General features: G+C 47.1%; 1 protein-coding gene across 1 annotated transcript in view; it reads left to right on the top strand.

The window, feature by feature from the left end:
* Positions 1 to 14,558, top strand: part of LOC142012223 (dedicator of cytokinesis protein 2-like) — a 454,965-nt gene that overhangs the window by 53,075 nt on the left and 387,332 nt on the right. The window contains exons 16-19 of the mRNA XM_074992076.1: positions 1,428 to 1,500; positions 8,787 to 8,890; positions 9,844 to 10,033; positions 13,175 to 13,272. Of these exons, the coding sequence (XP_074848177.1) occupies positions 1,428 to 1,500; positions 8,787 to 8,890; positions 9,844 to 10,033; positions 13,175 to 13,272 (465 nt within the window). The remainder of the gene's footprint in view (positions 1 to 1,427; positions 1,501 to 8,786; positions 8,891 to 9,843; positions 10,034 to 13,174; positions 13,273 to 14,558) is intronic.

Here is a 14,558-nt window from a genome sequence, read left to right as displayed (position 1 = left end):
GTCAGTCAGTGGTGCCTATCCCTAAGTGCCCCCTCAGCTCACTCGGTGCCCCCGACATTGAGCGGGATCATTTCTCTGCTTTCCGCTCCAGCAAAGCCTCCACAGTTCCCTGCCATCTTCCCTGCTGCCAGCTCCTGGAGCCCAGGGAACCACCAGGAGGTAGCAGCTGGAGCAGGGAGCTGAAGGGATGCGCTACATTAGGCGCAGGCCTGCAAGGGAGGAACCAAGTCCTGAGAAGCAGTGGACCCTTAGCCTCCAGTTTCAGTCAGGCCCGCCAAGGCCACGCTGCCACCTCTCTCTGGACAGAGTCGGGTGGAAAGTGCCACGATCTATTTTCTCAGCTCTATATATGAGAATGATATTGAGGGTTCCACAAAATTCTTTTGAGTTTAAAAGGGTTTCATGACCAAATAAAATTGGGAAGCGTTGCCATAGAGGGACCTGTCTCACAAAAGCAAACGCACGTGCAAAGAGACCAACTTCCATTGTGTCCATGGTTACTGGGAGCTACTGGCCGCAGGTGCTGAGTCTTGAGAGTGAGGGGAGTAAGAGAAGCTGCACGGATCAGCAACCCCACAGCCCTGAGTGAATTCCATGTCTTGCCCCAGCCTGCTGTCCATAGTGAAACGTGGTTTGCATTCTCTAGGGATTCAGCCTCAGTTCTGACTTGTCAGTACAGCCACATATTGTTACAGTGGGGGATGCACACAGGCGTGCAGATAAGATGCCTGGGTGCCTCCATGTGAACATGTGGATGTGCATTCACAGACACATCAGGTACAGACACAGGCACACATGTATGCACACTGGCACACACAGATGCAGATGCCCAGATGGATACAGTCACATGTTCTGATCTCTGTAATTACTAGTTAAAAGCAGAATGGGATTCTGGGTTGTGGATCTTAACCCAAGGTTGACCTTTGGCTCTATTAAATCTTAGGTCCATGTGAACTCTGATGTGCCTATAGTAACAGAGAGTAAGCCATGCTAGTCTATACACTATCAAAACAAAAAGCAGTCAAGTAGCACTTTAAAGACTAGCAAAATAGTTTATTAGGTGAGCTTTCGTGGGACAGACCCACTTCTTCAGACGGGAACTTTCTGAGTCACTATAGGGGCTCGTCTGCATACTTGGCTCAATCTAATTCTTGACCTTCCCCCCCACCCCTCCACTCTCTGATTTGCTCACCTTGATTATCTTTTTCTGATTTGTCCTCCTTGCTTACTGTTTTTGGTTCTCTGTGTCTTAAATATTGAGTCTGTTCTGGTCTGGCTATGGTCTGAAGAAGTGGGTCTGTCCCACGAAAGCTCACCTAATAAACCATTTTGCTAGTCTTTAAAGTGCTACTTGACTGCTTTTTGTTCTGATGTGCCTGTGACTGAGCCTGTTCTTTCCTGTGCTAATGCAGGTTCTTTTCTTCTAGATTGCCATTCCCATTGAGGATGTCCACAGGACCCATCTGAGATTCACCTTCAGGCACCGCTCTTCCAGTGACTGTAAGTTTTCTTTCTGTTTCTGATCTTTTTCTGAGAGTGGTTTTAGGGCTAGGCTAGGGCCTAATTTCTAGAGTCAATCTGCAGGACTAAAAAAATCATGTGGTGGCACAGGGTGTGGCAGTAGCTTGTTATTCTGGCTGGACTAGCCTTGCAAGGTGTGATGTAGTGGGGGGTGGATGTGTGTGAGGGACAGGCTGAGCAGCTCTCATGTGCTGGGAATGACCCCCTGCTGTCTGTAATGTAAGATGTTATTTAACACCTCTGTCCCAGAACAAAGAGCGGGGAGGAGCTCAGCTGATTTTGAATCAGAGGCTGCAGTTAGAAGGTGAGAGGAGAGTTGGAAGGCACTTAGCCTGGGCTGAGGAGAGAGGGAAGGAGAAAGGGACTAGTCCCTAGATGGGACATGCCTCGAGGCTCCTCTCCACAAGATGGATTGGAATGACTGTCTCTGCCTGTATCAGAGAGGTAGCCGTGTTAGTTTGTATCTTCGAGAAGAAGAAGTCCTGTGGCACCTTATAGACTAACAGGTATTTTGGAGCATAACCTTCGGTGGGTAAAGACCTGTCTGACGAAGCGGGTCTTTGCCCATGAAAGCGTATGCTCAAAATATCTGTTAAGCTGTAAGGTGCCACAGGACTTCTTGTCTGTTCCTGCTATACTGACACCGCTGCACTACACCGTGTGTCTGTCAACCAATCAACTTCCCGTTCTACCTGCTGCAGTTGGGATGCAGTGCTTGGGGGAGTCCCTGAGCCCCATTGCACAAGGCTTCCCAGCTGCAGGGAGAAAGCACTGCAACCATTATTCAGCCCCCAACTGCTGCTGTGCTGCCTGACCTGTCCTTCCTCTGCAATGATTCTTATCCTCGGGGTTCTTCTTTGGCTGGATGCAGCTGTGTAGTCCCAGTAAGCGTGCACATGCATAACGCTCTGGAGCTAGATAATTTTGCTTAGCAGTACTCATGGGACCAGGGCAGAATTTGTGCGTAGTGCCTGTAGCCCCTGCTTGGCTATGTGAGACAGCAGCACCCTGACCCACTAAGTTCCTTCTCACTGTTCATGGCTGGAGTCCAAGCTCTGGGTGATTTTCACTCACAGTCCCGTATCAATTGCCAAGAGTTTTCTCTGTATATTATTTTCACAGTTGTATAGCTAGTTCATACGCGTGTTAGTATTATTGTTGTGAAGTTAGTTGTCCTGGGTAATGTTCTCACCAGGGTTCAAAATGCCATCCATGGCGTGTATGGAGGGTGGGGGTGGGGGTGATACCCTTTAGTGACCCTCACACCAGGTGTTTGCTCTGGTTGGGCAATTGGTTGATGTATGTATTGTTCAGTGAAGGGACTCAAGTGGCTAGAGACCTTTGCCTGAAGCAGCACCACCATGAAACTTGAACTAGATTAGCAATTACCTTTGGGCTTGGTGAATGATGCCATTCAATGTTCCAAGGCTAGTGTCTTATTAAGGGACAGAGAAACCATTTGCCTGCACAAGTGCACTGAAGAAAAGACGTCATAACCAATTGGTACCACTCCTGGGCTCATGGAGACTCTTCCTTGTCATCTAAGAAAAGTAAGGACCAGCCTTATGCTACTGCCAGCATGTGGGGTGGGGCAAAGCCTTCAGTTGCTCCCTGGTACTGCATGAAGATGTGCAGGAGCCCATACTGTTGACTCTGGTTCAAGCCCTGGGATGTCTGTGAGTCTTATACTGATGACAATACTGGCATTGCCAGCACTGGCTCTTTCCATTTCAGCAACCTATCCAGGTGGATAACTTCCTGTATCAAGACTGCATACAAAATAGTGTGCACTACTGCTCCTCAAGTGGTGTGAGATCAGTCTACAGGGACACAGGTTGTTTCAGTATTGGCTCACCACTTGGTTGTCCGTGAACATACTTGCCAGTGATTATGCCATTACCTTGACACCTAAATGGAATATATGGTTGCATCTACTAAAAGAAGCAGAAACTGTTACTTACTATAACTGTGTGGTTCCTCAAGACGTGATGCATAGGCGTATGCCACAGTACACTCTGCATGCCTTCTGCGTCAGAGTCTAAACCTGTGACGTTCAGTGTGAAGGAACCCAAGGGGGCTGGCTGGGTAGCACTGGCACATATAGCCAAGAGGATACTACAGCTAGCAGATGTGAGCACTACCTCCCTATATACTGTATATTGCTGGTCAAAATTATCTGGTGTATGCACAGGGCTGGACCTAGGTGAAATGACACCCTGAGTGAACTTGTATTTTAATGCCCTTTCTTTGAGTTTAACCATATTTACTGATCCACATGCAATTAACAATATATAGAATTTGTGACTAGAATATTATAGGCATTAACGGGAGTGTTGTATGGGTGATAATGAAGGATTTGAAAGAAGAATATTGGCGTTCAAAAGACGTTGTTATAGAAAGAATCTGAGAATAGGATGGATGCAGAAGGTCACCAATGAGGAATTATATAGAAAGATACAGCCGAAAAAGAACCTGCTGCAGAAGGTTATAAAACAGAAGCCACAACTATTTGGGCATATTTGCAGAATGAACGATGAACGCAAAATCAGGACCCTGGTGTTCGGCATAATGGATGGTTCGAATAGGAGAGGCAGACCCCACAGAGAATGGTTAGATGATATAGTAGATTTGTACAGAGCTAGTTTACAGAAACTAAGCCACTCCGCGCTGGACAGGGGAAGATGGAAGGAAGTAGTGAGAGAGACATCAGATACCAACAGGCGCTGAGCCCATGGTTATTGATGATGAGGAGGAGGAGTGTTGTGAGAAACACACAAGAAATAATTTTTCTGCTCCACTCCGCACTGATGAGGTGTCAGCTGGAGAATTTTGTTCAGTTCTGGGCATCATATTTCCAGAAAGATGTGAAGAAATTGGAGAGGGTCCAAAGGAGAGCAAGAAAAATGTGCAAAGGTCTAGAAAACACGACATCTGAGGGACGATTGAAAGAATTGGATTTTTTAGTTTTCAAAAGAGAAGTGTGGGGGGGGGGATGGAGGCATGATTGCAGCTTTCAGCTACCTAAAAGGGTGTTAGAAGGAGGAGAAAGAAAAAATAATTATTTTAACCTCTGAGAATAGGCCCAGAAGCAATGAGCTTAAATTCCAGAATTGCAGGAAGGTGGGGTTAGGTTGGACATTAGGAAGAACTTCCTAATTGCCAGGATGGTTAAACACTAGAATGAGTTGTCTAGGGACGTTGTGAAATCTCTGTCAGTAGAGGTACTGAAGAGAAGATTGGATAGGTTATTGTTGGGGATAATCTAGATGGCGGTTAGTCCTGTCATGAGGGCAGGGGACTTGATGACCTCGTGAGGTTCCTTCCAGTTCTAGTATTCCATGACTCTGTGTGTCCTTCTCCCTCTGCTGCCTTTAACCTTGCAGTAAAAACTTTGATGTTGGAGTAGTCTTAGTATTGTGTATACATGTGGAGTTCTTTATAACTAGTTCATATTGTTGTTTTAAATACACATAGAAGGTTTTTATATGCTATCTCTGTTTATCTTATAAAGTTGTGGTTGTCTGCTATGTTTTAAAAATGCCAGTAAAAGAGTGGCATCTTGGTAAAAGGTGTTTAAATGTTTCATTAGTGTATAAGAGGTATCATAGGAGTATTAATAACATTCTAACTCGATGAAAACGTGAATAGCAGTAGACTCATTCTGTGCCATCTGCTAGAAAATTAACGTCCATATAACTATCAGTGTAAACTAGCAAACAGTTAAAGATTCTGCTGCATGCCAGTACAGATTTTAAAATCAGGAATCACACTAAACAATATGAAATTTAAAGAATGTGCCTGGAAGTGAATATTTTTTTCTGATATCTTGTTATTCCTGAAATGTTTGCAACAAATCAAACCCATTATGTAGCTATTCTGTGCGGGGATTGAGGCAGGTGAGCTGTGGGAAAATACTAGCATGCAGTTCAAGATGGCACCATGCTGCTGCTCACACCCAAAGAGGACAAATTAACCTGTATGCACAAATTTTTTTGTGGACCTCACTGTAACAGGATGGGGTTTCCGGGCTCAGCTAGAGAAATCAATCCAGGGTATCTTTGCTTAAAATCTGGGCTACTTACAGCCCCAGGCTGGGATTTTCTTCTTACTAAGGCAAATTCAACTAACCTCAACAGCACCTCTGCCAGCCCCACTGGCCAGTCAGAAGCCATACAAGCAAACCCACAGACTTCTCAGCTGCTCTGCCAGCCCAGACCAACAACCCCCAACTTAAGGTCAGAGGCTGTTAAGCCTGTTTCACCAAAATCACACAGATTCTTCCAAACCCCAAAGGGCCCAGCCCCAGACCCTGATCAAAATGTACTTGGCTCTTACCCAAATAATCACACAAAAGCCAGATCCTTAGATCTAATATCTAAGGGTTTATTAATAAAAAAGAATAAGGTTAGAGAGAAGAATTGTTAAGCAATATTTTACATGCATCAGTCATAACTATCAGTGCAGGCCAGCGATGTTATCTGCTGATTCTTAAAAGTCTCTGAAAGTTCATTTCAGGTAACATGGATTCAATTGTCAAAGCCTTGTAGATCTGGCCTGCTGGGGTCCACATACTGGGACATGAACCCTTGGACACCACAAGACAAAAGACCCAAGATGGACACTGCTAAATCCACATCATCCCCCTGAGGGACGGGCCCCCAGTCCAGACAGGCTTAACTCATGAAAACTGAAGAACAAAGAAAGTACCTGTCAGGGCCCATTTTATAGCTTATCATATGCGGAGAGAAAATTCCATTCTTCTCCATAGGCCTTGGCTTACCACATGACCTGCTGGGTCACTGTGCTGAGTTCCCATTCATTGCAATCCCAGTAGGAAAACCCACCATCATGAAATGGGTGTTGGCTGTCTGGGCCTTTGCTCAATCTATTGTCCTGGTTGGCGTGGAGCCCCACCTCCCTTTGTGACCCTCAGCACTGAGACAATTTTCACACAGCTGTAGAGCTAAAAATCTATAACTTTTCATACGTACATGATACAGACACACAAGTAACATACATAGATCCAGGGCATCAGCACCTTTCATTTGACACGTCACCTGGCTCCCTAGCACAATATTTGGGGCCAATAGTTACACTGGGCATTAAAATGTTTTTTAGACCCAATACAAAAGTCCAGTCACATGACACTCACTTTTTATTTGTTGTAAACAATTTTGTTTTTAAAGCCAACCCCTGATTCTGCAGGCATCCTCATCCATGATTTTCAAACACTCAGGTTTAGGAATGCTGGGTGCCCGCCTAAAGCTGCCTGTGGAGTGGAGCATGCATGCCTAAAACATGCTCTGTGTATGTGAACTAGACCCACCTTCTCATGGTCTCTGGGCAGCAGTGCTGACAGCAAATGCAGGTCCCAGTGTGGGAGAGGGGTCTTGCTCCATGCCCTGGAAGGGGCAGGGTTAAGAGCAGAAGGAGTGGGGCCACGACAAGTGCCAGGACTACTGCGCTACCCCCCCCGCCCAACTCCCTCCCTCCCAGCCGTGCGCAGCTGTGGTGGCTGAGTTCTGGGCCTCTTTGAAATGCTGGGCCTGATGGCAACTATCTCCTTTGCCCCTGCTGTCAGTAGGCCTGTTGCTGGGAGGTGCCTTTTCCCTTTGTGTATAGAGGAAAGAGGGAGTCCTTAGGTCCTGTGTGTGTGTGGGGTAATGCGGGGGGAGGCTGGGAGTCCTGCTAAGGCCCCTTTGTGGATGCAGAATGGGGAAATCCCCATTGGATAGCCTGCTGTACACTCACACCAAAATGCAAGTCTACAGAGCCTGCATCCTCAGCACCCTCCTCTACAGCAGCGAATCTTGGACCTTGTACTCCCGCCAGGAAAAGAGGCTGAACGTCTTCCACTTGCACTGCCTCAGGCACATCCTTGGAATATCATGGAAGGACAGAGTGACCAGCACCGCCATCCTCGAGCAAGCTGGAATCCCAACCATGCACACCCTCCTCAGGCAGCGGCGGCTCCGCTGGCTTGGCCACGTCCATAGGATGAATGATGGAAAGATTCCAAAAGACACCCTGTACGGCAAGCTAGCCTCTGGCAAAAGACCTCCCGGACGCCCCCAGTTGCGCTACAAAGATGTCTGTAAGAGGGACCTCAAGGTGGTAGACATCGACCCAGATAGTTGGGAAGAGCTGGCAGACGACCGCAGCAGCTGGAAGCAGGAACTACACAAGGGCCTTCAGAAGGGCAAGATGAAGATAAGACAGCTGGCAGAGGAGAAGCGAGCCCATAGAAAGGACATGCCAGACACCCACTACATATGCAGCAGATGTAGCAAGGACTGTCGCTCTCATATGGGCCTCCACAGTCACAGTCAACGCTGCAAATGACGATCTCAAAGGGAGTTACGAAGGGCGCGATCCATAGTCTACACAGACTGAAGGATGCCTTGGAAGTGCTCTGGGTCCCTGCCCTGATGGGGATCAAGGCCCCTGCTCACTGTCTCTGAGAAGCCTGTGCATTAATCCCTTCTGCCAGCCCTTGTCACCCAAGTTCTCGCTTGCAAGGTGCTTGGAATTGGTGTCAGGTGGGTCAAGCAAGTCCCTGTCTTGCTCCTCCTAAGCCATGTCCTTTGATCACTGCATAGTCCTACCTGATTCTCATCTCTACCTGAGCCCCTCCAGGGATCACGCTCTGCCTTCTCTATTATGATTGGCCTGTAGCCCAAGGCCCATCCATATTCACCTTCTGGGTAGCCAGGTGGACATCAAGCCCTCACTCTCTTATCTTTCCCCCTTATGGAGCCTCTGACACTGCTCCATCTGGCTAGCTTCTTCCTCAGATTGGCCTTGGCTCCTGAGGCCACTCCCTGTCTCACCTGTTCTGCTTTAGTCCCCTTACAGATTGGTCATGGCTCAGCTTGCAGAGCTCCCCTTGGGTTCTCACACTTGCTCTCCGAATGAACTCCCATGCATCACTCTGCCCCCACAGAAAGCATAGAAAGTATACAATTGCAGAGCCCTGCTTTTTGTCTCTGTGTGCCAGCCCCATACCAGCCTTCTTACCACCCAGTTCTGCTGCTCTTGTGTTCTGTCCAGAACCAGCCCAGGGCCTCCTCCTGGCCTGAGCCTCATGATGCCCCTCATCACAGCACCCTGGGCAGTTGCCAAAATCATCTTCCCTTAATGCTGGCCTTTGGTGCACACACCTTATTGGAGCACATGTCTGCACCACATTTGGAGAACCGCAGTAAGTAACCATTTTGTTCCTCCAGAACAGACTTCCTCTGACTTTGTGGTTTTGTGTCTCCTAGCTAAGGACAAAAGTGAGAGAATTTTCTCCATGGCCTTTGTGAAGCTGATGAAACCCGATGGTACAACCCTGCAAGATGGCGAACATGACCTCATTCTATATAAGGTAGACTTGCCTGGGCCCACTGATATCTGTTCGAAGTAAAGGAGGCCACAAAGAAAACAAATGTTCTCCCTCCAGACTTTGTACAGGGCACGGGAGCTTGTCAGAGATCCACCTCTTTGTCTGAGTTGGCTGGTGGGGGCACACAACTGGATCACACCACTTGTAGGACCCACCAGTACTGATGCAGGAGGGGTGCAATTTGCCCCTTTGTAAATAAAAAGTAGGGACATCTTTGTGGGGGCTTAAATATGGGACTTTGAAAATGGAATATCTGGTCACCCTACTAATATCAGTCTCTGCCCCTACTTGATATTCCTTTGCTTGTGCAACCAAGGATCATGGTCAGTTAATTAGCTACCATGACCCCTAAGTCCATTTAATTTGTCACTGCATTCCAGGATACATTTCCCCATCTCATAAGTGTTACCTGTATACTTCATTATTAGATGTATGATCCTGCCTTTGGCTGTGGTAAAACTCTTGTTTTTCATATGACCCCACGTGCTCTCAGACTATCCAAGTCATTCTGTGTTGGTGCTCCGTCCCCATCACTAGTTACAATTCCACTAATTTTTGTGTCATCTGCAAATTTTGCTAGCCATGATTTTATATTTGCTTCTAAATCACTGATAAAGATATTACATAGCACTGGACCAAGAACAGATCCCTGTATGACTTGACCAAGGACTCAGTTACAGTTTCATATTTGATTACTTTTTGAGATGTAGTAGTTAGCCAGTTTGTAATCTTTGAAATGCACCTTCTTCACTGACTTAGTGTAGTGTTAATTATTTTACAAGAATGTCATATGGGACTAAGCTGATACGTTACCAAGTCTAAGTCTATTAAACCAACACAGTTACTGCTATCAACTAAACTCCTCAAAAATGCTGAGTCATATAAATTGAATCTTTTATGTGCTGCTCATTCTGATGACACATTTTGGATTTTAGGGTGACACCAGGAAACTGGAAGATGCCAGCTCCTACCTGAATCTGCCTTCTATGAGAAGTCTGTCAGAGGCAAAGTCCCTTTCTGGCTCCTCATTTCGACTGAGCGGGGGCATGGCTGGTATGGGCATATCTTCCCGGGACAGCTTCCAAATCTCCACCCTTGTCTGCTCCACCAAATTAACTCAGAACGGTAGGTAGACAGTTTCCCCTGCTTTCAGTGGTTGCGCATGTAATCTACAAGCCTACTGGGTGTGGATCACTGTTCCATGAGGTGGCACTTGCAGCAGGTAGAGAGAGCAGAAATGAATCTTCTTTATGGCCTTAGCTCAAGTGGTAAAGGCTCATGCACTAAGCTCCAGAGGTCTCAGGTTCAGTTTCACCTATTGGTGGTTCCGTGCACACCACGCACTTCAGTTTGACATGTCTGCAGTACTCCAGAGTGCACATCACAACATGCCAGCGTGCATACTGCTACCCTCTTAAATAAGCCATATTCACTTCCTACACGTCTGTGTGTGTGTCCATCCTGAACACAGCTGCATGCTTCATCATACCTGTGCAAACATGTATATGTCTAAAGCAAGGGAATTCTGAGGGCCTGGTCCACAGCAACACTAAATTACTCTGCTCTTGGGGACACAGTACCAAAGAGGAGCTTATACACACCCAGGACACTGGAAAGTTGTATCTGGCAAATAATATCATAATAAAATGCAAAAAAAATCCTCACCTGTACCTTTAATGGTACAGTAACAAAAGTGCTATAAAGTGGGTTGTGAAAGGTAAACGCTGGCCATATTCTGCAAAGTGGCTGTCTAGATAGGTGCATAGACTTCATAGCAGTTGCCTCAAATTACTTGAGTCAAGACCAGATAAATAGATATTTTTTTCAATGGAAAGTTCTGCAAATTTTGTACGTGAAAGTGAGATGAAAGCTACAGCCATAGAGAAAGCCTGTGAACAGGGCATTTACTAACAGGAGGGAGTTTTGAGAGGAGCTCTACTGGTGAAGGAGGGGCAATTTATTATACCTTGGGATAAGTGGCTGTCTGGAGTGTGTGGGTGCTTGTTTTGGGGTTTGGGGCTTGAGTTTGTCTGTTTGTTTGGAGTTTTGAGTGCTGAGCTGTGTTTGTTTGTTTGTTTGAAAGGCTGTGTGCTCAGGCTTGCAGTTGGAAGCTGTGAGCCTTAATTAGGATTTGAAATCAAAAACTCTCTGCTCATCAGTCAAGCCATAGCCAGAGCCAAAGGGAGCCAATCAGAGCCAGAGGGAGGGACAATCAGGAAGGCCAGAGCTTTATAATCCCTGCTATTAAGCAACCAGGGAAGGAGTATTGCGGAGAGGGATTTAGGGGTCATAGTAGACCACAAACTAAATATGAGTCAACAGTGTGATGCTATTGCAAAAAAAGCAAACATGATTCTGGGATGCATTAACAGGAGTGTAGTGAGGAAGACACAAGAGGTCATTCTTCCACTCTACTCTGCACTGATTAGGCCTCAGTTGGAGTACTGTGTGCAGTTCTGGGCACCACATTTCAAGAAAGATGTGGAGAAATTGGAGAAGGTCCAGAGAAGAGAAACAAGAATGATTAAAGGTCTAGAGAACATGAGCTATGAGGGAGGACTGAAATAAATGGGCTTGTTTAGTTTGGAAAAGAGAAGACTTAGAGGGGACATGATAGTGGTTTTCAAATACCTTGAAAAGGGTTACAAGGAGGAGGGAGATAAATTGTTCTCCTTGGCCTCTGAGGGTAGGACAAGGAGCAATGGGCTTAATCTGCAGCAAGGGATGTTTAGGTTGGACATTAGGACAAACATCCTACCTGTCACGGTGGTTAAACAGTGGTATAAATTCCCTAGGGAGGTTGTGGAATCTCCATCACTGGAGATTTTTAAGAGCCGGTTAAATAGATACCTATCGTGAATGGTCTAGATGGTGCTTGCTCCTGCCAAGAGGGCAGGGGACTGGACTCGATGACCTCTCGAGGTCCCTTCCAGTTCTAGTGTTCTGTGATTCTATGATTCTATGAAATCCCCATCTACGTGATCTGATGACCTATAGCAGACACCAAACACAACATTGCCTCTGTTGCTTCCGCTTCTCTTTAACCTAAAGACACTCAACTGGCTTTTCTGCCTCCATATACTGGAGTTCAGAGCAATCCTACTGCTCCCTCACACAGAGCGCAACTGCTCCTCCTTTTCTCCCCTGCCTGTCCTTCCTGAACAGTTTATACCCTTCCATGACTGTGCGCCAGTTATGTGAGTCATCCCACCAAGTCTCTGTTATTCCAATCACCTCGTACTTCTTTGACTGTGCCAGGGCCTCTAATTCTTCCTGTTTGTTTCCCAGGCTTCTTGTATTTGTGTACTAACACCTTAGATAACACACTGATTAGCCTACTTTGTCCCTTCGAACAAGTGGTCCTCCTTTGTTTTAACTTATTCCTTCCCCACTTACCTCAGGGCTTGTGTCACCATCCCCCAACAAACCTAGTTTAAAGCCCACTTCACATATGGTATGGTATGGTGTGGAATGGTATGACCAGTCAGGCGCCTGCTGCAGGTCAGCTGTACTGATAAGGACCCCTGGAGACTGACTCTGCTTCTGGCCCTAATTCCTGACAGGTCAGCATGTTTAATCTTTCAAAGTGGCAGGGAAAAGTGTATGTGAGGATGTTTGCTTCCAGAAGGTGGCCACAGACCATAGTTCCAGAGTCATATTGCCACAGACCACAGTGACCCATCAGACCTGGAAGCAAGTGAACACTTCCTGTTCAATTTTTACAGTGTTCCTGTCCTAGATATGGAGTGCATTTGTGTGCTTGCAGTTGAGGGCTTGCTTATTCAGGCATTTGGTGTTTAGGACTTGGTGCTTTAGCTCAGTGCAAGAAGAGAGGAGGGAACCAAAGATGGATGGGTAAGCATGCTTTGCACCCATGTTCTCAGGTAAGCCATGGGCCTATATGGCCATAGAATAAATTGATTAACAAGCAAGCTGCCCCTGTCTCCCTCTGATGTGTGAGCAGCTAGGAATTGGGGTAGGAGTTGCCTTTGTTCAGGACATACTTTCACTCAAGGAAGCCACGAGGTCAACATTAACATAGCTATGAAAAGCAGGGAAGTCCCAGACCAGAAGCGCCCCATTCTCCTCTTACTTGCATCACAGGCACTTCATGGACTTCAGTACTGAGTTGGGCAGGGGGGTGGGAATGCTGTTCTGAGGACAGGGAGGCTTAGTTACCTTGGAGATGCAGCCAAAGGGCTCAGCCAGTGCCTAGGTTGATAGTGAGCAAGGACCAACTGAATGAATGAGTTTGTTTCCATGCAGTTGACCTGCTGGGGCTGTTGAAGTGGCGGTCAAAGCCTAACCTCCTGGCTGTTAACCTCCAGAAGCTAATGAAGGTGGATGGAGGAGAAGTCATCAAGGTAAGAAGAGTCCTTGGCAGCTTAGCTCTTCAGATCTTCTCCCCACCTCCCCAATCTGAACAGCTGCTGCTTTCCATTCCCTGAGAGAGAACTGGCCCCGTGAGCATGCTCAGAGAGTCCTAAGGGGAAGAGCAGGCGGGGAAGCTGAGGATCTAGGCAGTGCCATGCTACAGGGCTCCAGACTGGAAGAGGGAAGGGCTGTCCCGTTCTCTCTAGCTCTTGGGGACACCCCCCCAGCCCCACCCCCACCCCAGCCCCCGGGATCTGATGCTCAGTAGCTCATTGCCAGAAGGATGCCTACTGACACACTGTATGGAGCTCAGAGAAGAACAGAAATATTGAAGGATCACAGACTTAGCTGTTGCTGATATTGCAGTGACATCTAAAGGTGCTAATGGGTATCTATGCCGCACAAGGAGAGGGAGGTAGGTATAGGACAAGACTAGGGAGCCACAATGACTGGGGTGTGTGGTGTGTTACACTGACAAGAAGAGGTTAGTTTGGGAAGGCACCAAATTTCAGTTGCTCTCAGAAATCACACCATAGAAGGAACACAACTGACAATGCTGCCTGGGTGGTTAGGTTAGGTGAGGCTTGGCAGGGCCCTGTCCTTTGGCATCCCTGCCCAAGGTTTCCAGTCCTTAGCATTCCTCAGCAGTCTCTTCCAGCTGTCCTCTCTGCAGAGGTGAAGACTCTCGCTGTATTGTCTCTTGGAGAGAGTGGTGGAACCTGGGCTCACCCTCTTTTCTAGGCTTCTGTCAGGGCCAGTGGTGGGCAGTTACACTCTACATCTTTGGTGCTTAGCTGCTGCCTTCCCCTTCCTACCCCAATCTCCTTCAGCTTCCTAGAGTAGCTCACTCCAGCCAAGTCTCTGACCCACACATTCCATCGCTTGCTTCTCTGCTGTGGATTTGCACAAATCTGTCCTGTTAAGTGCCGGACAATGAGCCCCTGGAATATCTTCTCCTTAGAGCAGCCACTTGCATCCTTTCACTGCCTGCCTCTGCGTTGCTCTAGTCCCTTTTTTACAACCCACCATCCAACTTCTTCAAGCTTTGAAAGGGTGTCTGGGCACCCCTGTTCTGTAACTCCTTGCTCTTTAGTGTGGGTTTTTATATCCCATCAGACACACCCTACCCACAGTTCATGAACAGCCAGTGAAATTCTGCCATGATGGTTCTAACGTAGCCTTTCATTGGTGAATGGTAGTAGATATGGGGAATGCCTGTAGCTCTGAGGGGCATGGTAGAATGAGAGGGGATCAAATGAAAGAGATGGAATTTAGG

Source organism: Carettochelys insculpta, chromosome 4 (assembly GCF_033958435.1).
Source record: "Carettochelys insculpta isolate YL-2023 chromosome 4, ASM3395843v1, whole genome shotgun sequence".
In the NCBI taxonomy this organism is placed as follows: domain Eukaryota; kingdom Metazoa; phylum Chordata; order Testudines; family Carettochelyidae; genus Carettochelys; species Carettochelys insculpta.
The sequence above is the reverse complement of the archived record's forward strand: the minus strand, read 5'-3'. Positions and strand labels throughout refer to the sequence as shown.